General features: G+C 33.7%; 1 protein-coding gene across 1 annotated transcript; it reads left to right on the plus strand.

Moving 5' to 3' along the window:
- Window positions 1–8707: 8707 nt before the first annotated feature.
- On the plus strand, window positions 8708–10849 carry LOC130809474 (probable nucleoredoxin 1). The gene is made up of 2 exons (XM_057675266.1): window positions 8708–8817; window positions 8960–10849. Exon 2 carries the CDS (start codon window positions 8972–8974, stop codon window positions 10685–10687), a length of 1716 nt encoding a protein of 571 aa, XP_057531249.1. The 5' UTR covers window positions 8708–8817; window positions 8960–8971; the 3' UTR covers window positions 10688–10849.
- The last annotated feature ends 1559 nt before the right edge of the window (window positions 10850–12408 follow it).

A 12408-nucleotide genomic window follows, 5' to 3' on the forward strand; every position in this document is an offset into this window, starting at 1 on the left:
ATTCTTCTCAATGTTGATCGATCTTTTACTTGATGCACTTCCTTCTTCGTATTACCAAGCAAAGAAGTTGATCATGGATTTGGGTTTAGGGTATGAAAAGATCCATATTTGTCCCAACAATTGTATATTATATTGGGGTGAGATGGTGGAGAAAGATTGTTGTCTAAATGTTCCACTTCAAGATGGAAGAGTGAAAATGACAAGGGTAAAGTTCCTATAAAGGTGATGAGATATTTTCGGTTAATTCATAGATTAAAAAGGATGTATGTGTCATCTAAGATTTCGAAAGACATGATGTGGCACGATGAATGTAGAATTAATGATGGAAATCTTAGACATCTAGTAGATGCACTAGCATGGAAGAATTTTGATAACTTATACCACGATTTTGCCAAAGATGCTCGAAGTGTAAGGCTTGGTCTTGCTAGTGATGGATTCAATCCTTAACGTCTCATGAACACAACATGTACTACATGGCCCATAGTTTTGATTCCTTATAATTAGCCTCCATGGTTGTGTATGAAGCTATCTTCATTTGTTCTTTCAATTATCATTTTGGGGAAGGAAGGACCAGGGGAAAACATTGATATTTATATGTCTCCTTTGATACATGAGTTGAAATTATTGTGGAAAGGTGTTAATGCATTTGATTCTTACATTGGTGAAAAATTTAAACTTCAAGCAGCTTTAATGTGGATTATTAATGATTTTCTAGCATATGCCATGTTATCAGCATAGAGTACAAAGGGTTATAAAACTTGCCTAGATTGTAATTACTCAACTCCATCTATACGGGTCGGGAATAGGATATGTTATGTTGGGCATCGTAAATGGTTACCTAGTAATCATCCATTAGATTTCAAGCGAATTTGTTTGACGGGAGTGAAGAACATGGAAATTCCTCTTCAGATTTCAATGGTTCAGATGTCTAAAGAGAGCTACTACTTTTAAAGCATAAACATGGAAAATTCGAAAATTCAACAAGGAAACGGAATCAACGATCCATGGGTGATAATGATGTCAATGATGCTTAAATTCTTTGGACTAAGATGAGCATATATTTTTGACCTTCCTTATCAGGAGCATAATACTCTTCGTCATAATTTAGATATCTTGCATATAGAGAAAAATGTGTGTGATAATGTACTTAGAACTTTGATGAATGAAAATGGAAAATTTAAAGATGATGAATATGCTCGCTCATATGTTGAGAGTAAGAATGTGAAGCCATACTTTGGCTTGAATGTAATGATGAAGGTGAAGTCATCGACATGCGTATACCCACATATTGCATGTCAGTAGAGGATAAGGTTACATTTTTACGTGTATTGACAGAACTCAGATTTCCAGATGGATATGGGTCAAATATTTCCAGATGTGTGAGCATGAAAAATAAAAGATTGATTAATCTGAAGAGCCATGACAACCACATTTTGATGCAAGATATTCTCCCAATAGCGTTGAAAACATCACAAGCTTCAACAGTGGTTGATCTTATCGATGATCTCTTTTCATTTTATAAGTCTTTATGTGCCAAAGAATATCAATCCTAATGACCTTGATGCTTTACAATCCAAGATAGTTCAAGCTTTGTGTCAAATGGAGATTGAATATCATCCTCCTTTTTTACTATCAGCGTTCATTTGTTAATTCATCTCGTGAAGGAGGTAAAGTTAGGAGGACAAGTTCATTACAGATGGATGTATCCAATTGAAAGGTTTGCGTCCTTTGATTTTTGCACACTTATTTTTCACTTATTAATTATTCAATTAATATATTTAACTATTAAGCTAATTTTCAAAAGGTACCTATCCCATCTTAATACATAGTGAGAAATAAAGCTCAATAAGAGGGTTCTATTGTCGAGAGTTATATTCTTGAGGAAACTGTTACCTTTTGCTCAAGATATTTAGAAGGCGTGGAAACAATTTTCAATCGATAACGCCGCAATGATGATGATGATGCAAATTTGTCTAGTCATTTATTCAATTCACGTGGTCGACCAATTAGGGAGGTGAAAGCTATTGATTTAACTCACAAAAGTAAGATGCAAATGCATCGTTATGTGCTAACTCAATTCTAAGAATTGCTTCACCCATTCGAAGAGTAAATACTTAACATATATATGATGTTATTGAATATATTTGCAATTTCTTGTTTTATTACGGAGAGTTCTTATATCAAAACGAGAGAAAAAACCCCATAATTAGGGTTAGTTCTCTTCGTCTGATCTGATTGGATCTGATCTGAATTTACAAAGGTCTGATTTTAACTAATCTGATCTGGTCTGATTCAGTCTGATCAGATCTGTATCTTTCTGATCTGGTCTGATCTAATCTGATCTGATCTAGTCTGATCTGATCTGATCTGATTTGATTTCATAAAGCTATTAATATTATTATTATTATTATTATTATTATTATTATTATTATTATTATTATTATTATTATTATTATCTAATTGTTCATTAATAATATTATAATTACTTCCTCCGTTCCTTTTTATTTGTCCACTTTAACTTTCGCACGCATTTTTTAGCAAATTTTAAGCCTTAATATCTTTAGGTACGCATCATAAAAAATTATAAAAATTATATATAAAAAAACTTTACATCAAGAAAAATCTAGAAAGATCTCACATGAATATATTTTATCTTCAATATATACTTCAAAAATCTAATTTAAATTTCTCTCTCTTAAAGTGCACAAACTTAAAATGGACAAACAAAAAGGAAGGAAGGAATATTAAATAATCATTTATATATTATTATTTAATTAATTAAAAAATATTTTTAATTAATGAATTAAAAAATATTTTTAATTAATGAATTAATTAATTTAATAATATTATTACATTATTTATATTATTGAAGTTATTATTTATATATTTATTTATTAATTATTTTATTAATTAAGTAATTAATTAATTAATATTAGTAGTACTAATAATAATAATAATAATAATAATAATAATAATAATAATAATAATAATAATAATTATTATTATTATTATTATTATTATTATTATTATTATTATTATTATTATTATTATTATTATTATTATTTATTAAATATTTAATAATATATTTTTATTATTTAATTAGTTAATTCAATAATAAGTTAGTATTGTGAATTATTATTATTATTATTATTATTATTATTATTATTATTATTATTATTATTATTATTATTATTATTATTATTAATTGGAAATAGTAATTAATAATACCTACAATAATAATAATAATAATAATAATAATAATAATAATAATAATAATAATAATAATAATAATAATGGTGGTTGAGGAGGTTTGGCAACCAATAGAAGGGTTTTTATGCTTTCAAATTTAACAAAAGCTTAATTCTCTCAAACACAAGTTGAAATCTGCTTTCCACAAGGTTCCTATTCAAGTTGTTCTTGATGAAGCTGAGACTCAATTGAAATTGATCCGGTTGAAATGTATGACTCTCCCTGTGATCCTTTTATTATTTCTCGTGAAGTTGCTGTTGCATTTTATCTTAAACAAGTTAAAGAGGATTATTCTTCATACATTCAGCAAATTGCTAAGCTTCAATGGCTCCAATATGGAGATGATAATACTCAAATTTTTCATCGGAGGTTGAGGCAACGACGTATTGCTAATTCCATCAACATTCTTCATATTGATGGGAACTTGGTTAGTGACCCTTGTCTGATGTAGCAAGCTTTTCTGGCCTTTTATTCTGATATACTTCACTCTATGAGTAATAGGAAGCTTATTAATATGTCTATTATCAACTCTGGCCCTATTCTTACTGATGAATTGAGATCTCAGCTTACTTTACAATTTACCCATCAAGAAATTAAAGAGGCGATGTGGAGTATTCCGGATGGGAAAGCCCCAGGTTTAGATGGCTATAATAGTAAGTTCTATAAAGAAGCTTGGTCTATTGTTGGTGAGGATATAGTTGCAGCTATACAACATTTTTTTCGAAATGTTAAGCTTCTTAAAGCCTGGAGTAACACGGCTATAACTCTTGTGCCTAAAGTTTCTTGTCCTACGACCCTTGGTGATTTTAGGCCTATTGATTGTTGCCATACCATTTATAAGTGTATATCCAAACTTATTTGCTCTAGGCTTGCTACAGTTTTGTCTCACTTGATTAGTCAAAATCAAGGAGCTTTTGTCTCTGGTAGAAGTATTATCCATAATATCTTGTGTCAAGATATCATTCGCCATTACTCCAGGAAAAATTACTCCCCCAGCTGTCTGATTTAAGTGGATCCGACACTATGGACTGGGATTTCATTAAAGACATGCTTGTTGCTTTGGGTTTCCCATATCATTTTGTGAAAATTATTGTTAATTGTCTGACTTCTACAACCTTTGCTCTTACTGTGAATGGGTCCCCTCTTAAGTTCTTGAAGGCTAAAAGAGGTTTAAGACAAGGTGACCCTATGTATCCTCTTTTGTTTGTTTTGGGGATGGAATATCTCTCTCCTATTCTGAAGTGCACCAGTCAAGATGAGTCTTTTATGTTCCACCTGAGATGTAAGCCTATCAAGGTCACCCATTTATGTTTCGCTGATGATTTGATGTTATTTGCTAAGGGTGACCTTACATCCATTCATATTATGTTCAAAGGGCTTGAATCTTTTGCTGATGCCTCTGGTCTCCATGCTAATTCCTCCAAGTCAGCCATCTACCTTGCTGTTCTTAGTAAGGAGCATCAATTTGATATTCTTAGGCAGATTAATTTGCCTCTTAGAAAGCTTCCATTCCGTTATCTGGGTGTTCCTCTTAATTCTAGGAGCATTTCCGCTTTTGATTGTGAGAAATTGGTTGATAAAATGACTAGCAAAATTCGTGGCTGGCAAGGTCAACATCTATCCTACGCTGCTAGCTGCAATGAGTTCTGTGCTTATGAGTGTGACAACCTACTGGTGCCAGATTTTTCTCCTCCCGAAGAAGGTTATCAAAAAAAGTATTTGTTGATCTTTTTTTGGCATTATGATGGGATTGATTCTAAGCCTGGTAATGTGAAGTGGGATTCTCTTTGTAAGCCTAAAAAAGAAGGAGGTTTGGGTATTCGTAATCTTGAAATTTGGAACCTTGCTGCCATCGGCAAGATTGCTTGGCATATTAGCAGTCTTCAAGAATCTCTTTGGGTTCGTTGGGTTCATGGAGTGTGTACTAAAGGTGGAAATTGGCTGATTTTTAACCCTCCTGTCACTGCAAGCTGCGCATTTAAAAAATTATGCAAAGTTAAGGGGGTGGTCAGTCAATGGTTGAGTACAGTGAAATATAGCATCAGCTCTGTATATGATAGTCTCAGAGTTCCTTCTCCTCCTGTCAAATGGGCTAGTTTGGTCTGGAATAGATTATCTGCTCCAAAAACTCGCTTCATCTTCTGGTTAGCCATGCTTAATAGGCTGAAAACTCGTGACAACCTGAAGGTTGCAGGTATCATTGATGATGACTCTTGTCCTTTTTGTTGTAGTAGAAGTGAATCTATTGAGCACTTATTCTTTAGCTGTCTCTGTAGTTAGTAATGCTTTATTCAGCTCACCTCATGGATTGATGTGAATATTAAGTGTGTCAACATATCTTCTATAAATCCTAGTAAATGGAAGATGTTAAGGCCCCGGAGGAACGTTGTCATCTCTTTGATATGCTGTCTCATCTATATGCTTTGGAAAGCAAGGAATGACTGTGTTTGGAACTTGAAGCTTATCTCTGTCGAGAAGCTTATTAATGATGTTAAGTTTATTGTAAAACATCGTGTGCAGAATCTGCATCCTTCTTTTTCTTTTTCTGTTTAATTAGTCTGTTTTGTCTTGGGAGAGTGTATAGGCTCCTTTTGGCGCTTTTGCCTTTGCTTAGTTTTGTATTGCTTGTTGGTTTAATGAAATTTCATTTCTCCAATAATAATAATAATAATAATAATAATAATAATAATAATAATAATAATAATATGATTTGATTTGATCTGATCTGATCTGGTCTGGTCTGATTTGATCTGAATTGATTCGGTCTGCTTTGATCTGGTCTGATCTGATCTGATTCCAATAAGAATAAGCAATAAGTTCAAAAAATAAGTTGAAGAGAACATGTTCTTAGTCTTACTGATGAGTTGGTGAATAAATGAAAGTTTAAAGAATTTTCAAATTGGTTCAAATGGTAGGTTACCATGTAGCACGTTTTATCAATTAAATATAAAAACACTATTGTTATGTGAATTCTAATCTTGTCAACCAATTGTTTCACACATATGTGCCAAACATTGATGAATCTAGTCCCGGAGAAGGAATGTTGATTGCATTGGCTTGTGGTCCAAGTTCATATGCTAATAGACTGAAGGGTCACAGGGGCGGAGCAAAAATTGCGAAGGCCCTGTTTATTTTTAATATTTTATTCAAAGTGGGGCCCTTTATAAATACTTTTTTCCCCGGAAATGTGCCAAGAACCCCCTTCTCTTCAATAAAAATGAATTTTTCCTCCAATTTGTAACCACAAATTACAAGATCAAAAATTACTTTTTTTCTGCTAAATGATTTTTTTGGTAATTAGATTAATAAAATATTTTAGATCTTGAGTAAATATATAAGGTCAAAAATCCTAATTTAGATTCAAATGGTTGAAAAATTGATTTCATGAAAATATTTATTATTAAACCATTGTAATTAATCAAATATCCCATCTTCAAAAACTAATAATTTACCCGGCAAAAAACATTTGGAGTATCAAAAAGATTGAGAAAACAATTTTTTACAAGTAAAACTTAAAAATATGAAAGATTAGTTTTTGGGAAAAGATGAAATATAAAGAGTAAAGAGAACCTGAGATTAATTTTTGGGATAGAATACATAAGGTCAAATACTCAAACTTTATTTTTGGTAAAAAGAAGAAAATTAATGGAAGTGAGAGAAATAGGAAAAAAAAGAATTGGGATGCAAAGTATAGTTTAGCGTGAGAAGATCAGAAGACTGAGTACTTTGGGAAATGGGCCCTACTTTAAAAAAAATTTTGTTTCAAAAATTTGATTGTAAAAGGTTTTGAACCTTGGCCACGCCCGTGAAAGAAGAAACATTAACTAGCTGCTACAATCTTATGTATTATTAAGTATAGCGTGCGAAAAATACATGAGGCCATATATTTTTGGGCTCTGTAGGGTTGGACACTCAGAATGTGCCAATAACCGCCCCTGAAGGGTCATGTGATCAATGGTTTCAAATTCAACACATTCGCTAGTGAAAGAAATCGCAAAACACAAAATAGTGGAGAGTTGGTGGAAGCAAAGGAAAATACTTATTATGGAAGATTAACAGACATACTTGAAGTTGATTACCTTGTATCATTTAAAGTTGTGGTTTATCGTTGTGATTGGGTAGATTGGTGAACGGGGTAGAAAATAGTGGTACTAGGCCTCGAGTGAGCTTTTCAAAGTTAATTCACAAGAGTCGTTTGTTAATTGATGAGCCATTTATTATTTCAAGTCAAGCAAAACACAAAAGGTTAGAGTTATGTAGGCGAAACTAGGCCTAGGGACTTGTTTGACCTTGGTTATGATAGTGAATAATCTGAATGGATTGATGTAGTTTTTTTTGTGCTTTTTTGTTGATAGTGGATATGGGTTTGTTTTTTATGATATTTCTTATTTGTGAAAGGCTTTAACTTCAGTTACAATTATTTATTCGATGCTTTATGAGTTTCACATTTGCACTATGATTCTCTCTTCATTCTCTCTTCTTTTGTGCAGTTGAATCAACTTGTGGGTTTTGAAAGGTCTACCAAAGTTTCTTTAGTGGTCTCTGTTTCATCGTTACTTTGCATTTTGTTCCATCCTTAGAGGTAAAATAAGAATGCATGAATTTCGATGAATTAATTGGTGTTGCTAGGTACATTTACTTGGCATTAATTGGTGTTACTTTGGTGCAGGTTTAATAGTAATTGTGAAATTATGAGCTTTCGAAGTAAAGCTTCACATATCAATGCTGAAAATGATGTTCGGATCAAACAAGAGGCATGTGCAAACTTACCACTAAAATTACGAATTGGCATGAACATGGCCCAGCGCGGCTCACTGCATTCGATTTTTTTTCTCGATACAAATTAAAGAATATACACATTAAATTCGTTACCTCGTCACTATAGTTGCTTAATTCACGATCCATTATGTTTAGATTGAAAAATATAACTTTTGCGGTTTAATTGTTGTAGAGAGGTTTTAGTTTTGATATTTTTAAGTGAAGGGGAAAAGAGTAAAAAGTGGCGGCGACAAAATGAAAGTGGTGACGACTTCAATCAATGTCCTAAAAAAATACCATAAATAAATTTTGACACCTAATGACGGTTTGGTTAAATTTTTTTTAAATGCTATTCTATGTGGACAATAAAGCGGAAATTAATTTTACTCTAATGCAAAGTGGAAAATAATTCCCCTAACATTTTTGTAGGAAAAAAATTCGTACTTTGAATAGTTCACAATTTATACGTATGCCCGTAAAAGTAAAAAAAATTGACTTTTAATTGGTAAAAACACTAAACAAACATTTAACAAAATAAAGATATTTTCGTCTATTTATAGCGTATTTTGAGAGTAGAAATTCTAAATCAATCACATTGATTTGTAAATCACCATAAAGAGACAAAACAAATACCAATGAAATAAATAAAATACAAAAAGATAAATTAAAATGCTAAAAACCTCACCCTATCAAAATAAAATGATTTACCAATATTACATATCACTATTATTTATTTAGACTACCCCATCTAGGGGAGATTGTATATTGATAATTAGGGTTTCAGTTTTTGTTGGAATTTTCGGCGCTGTGGTAAGGATTTAAAGTTTCCAGTTTCCAGTTTCCAGTTTCCAATTTCAATTTCATTTAAATTTCAATTTGATTTTAATTTCAATTTCAAATTCATTGTCATTATTAGTGAATTAAGTAGTAATATTGTTTGTAAATCTGTAAGTTTACTTAGGGAATGGAGGAGGATCTGGATATGGTTCCAGAGGAGTTGAAGGTGATGAATCGGGAGAAGTTGGTGGAATACATGTTTCCTTGTTGTCCAGTAGCTGCTTGGGACAAAGATATATTATCAGAGCGATTACATGGTATTGGAGAAGAGCAATCGCCAACCGTCGATGATCCTGTTTTTGTTCAAGTGCGTGATGTTTCGGCGAAGCTAAAAACTTTAATATCAGATGAGATCTGGAAAGAATGTAATAGAATGAAATCGAAATCTCGCGTAATCGTTGGGAAGCGGTATGATCTCAAAAAATGGAGGGGTTTTCTCAACCGTGGGGATGGCCGTAAAGTTGAAGCAGCTAAGTATCTAAAGGGTAAATACATTTTGATTTGCTCTTTTAATGTGCCTATTTATTGGGATTGTTGTGCCTGGGAACTATCAATGGTGTGTCGCGAGTTGTATTCTAAACTCAACAACAAGTTTGAGATGGTAATTGTACCAAAGATGAGACGTGGTTGGTCTACAGATGAGAGGGCTTTTCATCACTTTATCTCTGGCTTTCCTTCTTCCTGCCTTTCAATCCCTTTTCAGGATCAACGTTATCGTTATCGTGTATGCAAGGCTCTTGGAGAATTTTTTGAGTGCAGAATTGTTCTGGTATCCCGCACTGGTACTGTTCTGCTCAACTCTAGCCTTGATAATGCCTTCGAGCGTATATTGCCTTCCATTGGAGCTGATCCGCGTCCTTTCCCTAGCATCAATGGGGTTAAGTTTCAACATTTGAAGAAGACTCCCTTGTCTCTTGAGAAAAGTTTGGGTTCTGATTTTCTCTTTAAGGACGGGAAGCAAGTGCCGATTTCACTACTCAAATCGAAGCCAGTGGCGTTGTACCTCTATGAGACTGGGGAATTACTAGGCTTGCTACGTAAGGTTGAGGAAGCGTGTAGGAGAAATTACAGGGAGCTTGAGATAGTGATCGTATATGTTCCCTGGAAGTACAGTGGAAATCCATGGAAGTTTACCAAATTACTGGTGCATACGTTGGCTGAGCTTTGTATCTCATGGTGGGTTGCACCTTTCAACAGTACTGCATCCATTACCCTTGGAAGATTCTTTGGTCGTGGGTATCCAAACAAGGTGGTGATTGTGGGACCTAATGGAGAATATGTAGATCCCTGTGGAGCAGAAATTATGAAGCTTTTTGGTATTCATGCCCATCCCTTCACTCTTGAAGGCGTTGTCAGTAAAATTTTGAACAAACTAAGGAAAGTCACCCTAGATTCTTTCTTTAAAGGAATGCCTTGTGAAAATCTTAGGGGGAAGAATGTTCTTCTCTATTTTGATTATCCATACAACGTTTATAGTTATGTGTATGAGGCATTTATCCGCCTTGATCATAGTTGTTCTGATATGGAAGTGCTACCCTGTTCCTTAGCTTCTGCTGAAGAAGTTGAGAGTTGTTGTAGAAACAGTTCATATAACTTTAAAGTACATGTATGGTACTATAATGATGATGTCAGTAAAAAGTTCTTCTTAAGGTTCTTTAAACGTGTATTCCGGACCATTGTTGCATTTGGGAAAGATGGCAGGATTTGCTCAGTACTTGCTCATCGTCTTCCAACTCCTTGTGGGGATGAAGCTTTCGAAATCGGATGTAATCTGCGTGAAGAGGTATCGAAACTACTGGGTGACTTAATTGCAGAGTATATACTTTACGGCGGCCTAGTCTAATGTGATAATTGATAAATGCTTGGAACGATGTGCAGCAAATAAGGTCTTTTCTACTAATTATTTAAGTTTAGTATTTAAAATATAAATAGCTCTTTTATTTGGAGTTTTCATATTGTACTTGGAAAGTTTTAAATGAATCGTAGCTGCAGTTGATTGCTAATATATACCTTGTCTTGAGTGGGCATAAGCTCTCTTTGTTTGTGATGTGGTTTAAATGACGATGGTGGACAAAATTGTTCTAATTATGGTCCTTTGAAGAGAGGTGGTTTCATTCATGTAGTGCCCACAAGTAATTACTATTGAAATTTAAATACTTGAATCTTATCTTATTCTTATTATATAAAGTAGTGACCGGGACGATTGGCTATTTTAGTGGTTAGGTTATGAACTTATGATTGATGGTGTAGTTGTTTGAGCTGAATTTGTGGGTTTAAGTACTGGTTTGCCTTTTGGTTGGCTTTATCTGTAGGAATGCCACTCAAAAATCATACGTTACTTCTGGGTTCCCTTTTTTTTTGTGGGATTTCCAGAGAAAAAGGGCTGATATTATGTACTTATTTCTATTAGAGAAGGGTGGTGTTTAAGTGGTAGGTACTCCAATGTTGTTGTGTTTGTTGTTAATTAATTGGAGGATGTAGTGTTACAAGCTGAATCTACCTTCTTTTCCATCAAACTTGTTTTCGGTGATGATTCATTGATTTCTTAAGCATTTGGGGCTTGCTTCAGTGAATATTGGTTGGCTTCTTGTTTACTGTTAATAAGATAAGCGATTGTTCGATCATGTCCATGGATAATATAATGGGTTGGAGGGTTGTCATGACATTAAATCCCGTTATATAACGGTGCATAAATTACGGTTAAAATGCCGGGTTGACTGTTACATAACACATAACCCAATATTTTACCGTTACAACGTTTTTTTTCTAGAAGCGATTATACAAAAATTCTTCTAACATCCCCCTAAATTATGCAAAAAGCTCTTCTAACATTTCCTTGTTAAAATTTCAATAATATCCATTAACTTTAATTACTAAAAATACTGAAATTATAATTGTTCCCATATTTCTACGAGGACCAATTAATTATGGAGTATAGTACGGGATTGTACTCCTAGTGATGAAAGATGCTGGATTGGACGTTTAACTTGCTATCTAGCTCCACTAGTGTTGTGCTTTGAACTGCAGGCAAAGACTACGTTAGAGAGGGCCCGGAGTGTATCTCCGGGGGCCTCCTCCGACGCTCAAGTCAGTACTTGGTCAAGTAATAATCGCCTAAAACCCCTTTCCTTAGGGGCACAGTGGCCTTCTCTAAGAGGGTGGATTAATTAGGACTTAGTTTAGTAGACGTGAGGTCCTTTGTGGGAGATGAACCGTTCTTAATACCTCCAAGGATATCAAGAGCAACAAGTAATTCACTTAGAACTATTATTCTGAGTGTTTGTAGTATTTTTAGTGATTTTTAATGGAGTTCTGTTAATGAGAATAGAGTATTTGCTCAGGGGCTTCTTAGTGAGAGAATAGAGTGAGTTTTGTGTAATATTATGTGAGCATTATGCACGAAATGTTGCGTACCTTCTTCATGAGACTATTGAAAGTATTTATAGTGTGAGAGGGGACATGTAGTCATCATCATTGTTTGTCTAGGGTTTGGAGTGAGTTGACCAATTGGATTCACTTTTACTTGAGTGTTGGTAGACTTTTAGGGGACACCACAGTAGGGTG

Source organism: Amaranthus tricolor, chromosome 3 (genome assembly GCF_026212465.1).
Source record: "Amaranthus tricolor cultivar Red isolate AtriRed21 chromosome 3, ASM2621246v1, whole genome shotgun sequence".
NCBI classification, from domain to species: domain Eukaryota; kingdom Viridiplantae; phylum Streptophyta; class Magnoliopsida; order Caryophyllales; family Amaranthaceae; genus Amaranthus; species Amaranthus tricolor.

Coding starts and splice junctions, on each gene's coding strand:
- LOC130809474 (XM_057675266.1), top strand. CDS start 8,972: ATGGAGGAGGATCTGGATATGGTTCCAGAGGAGTTGAAGGTGATGAAT.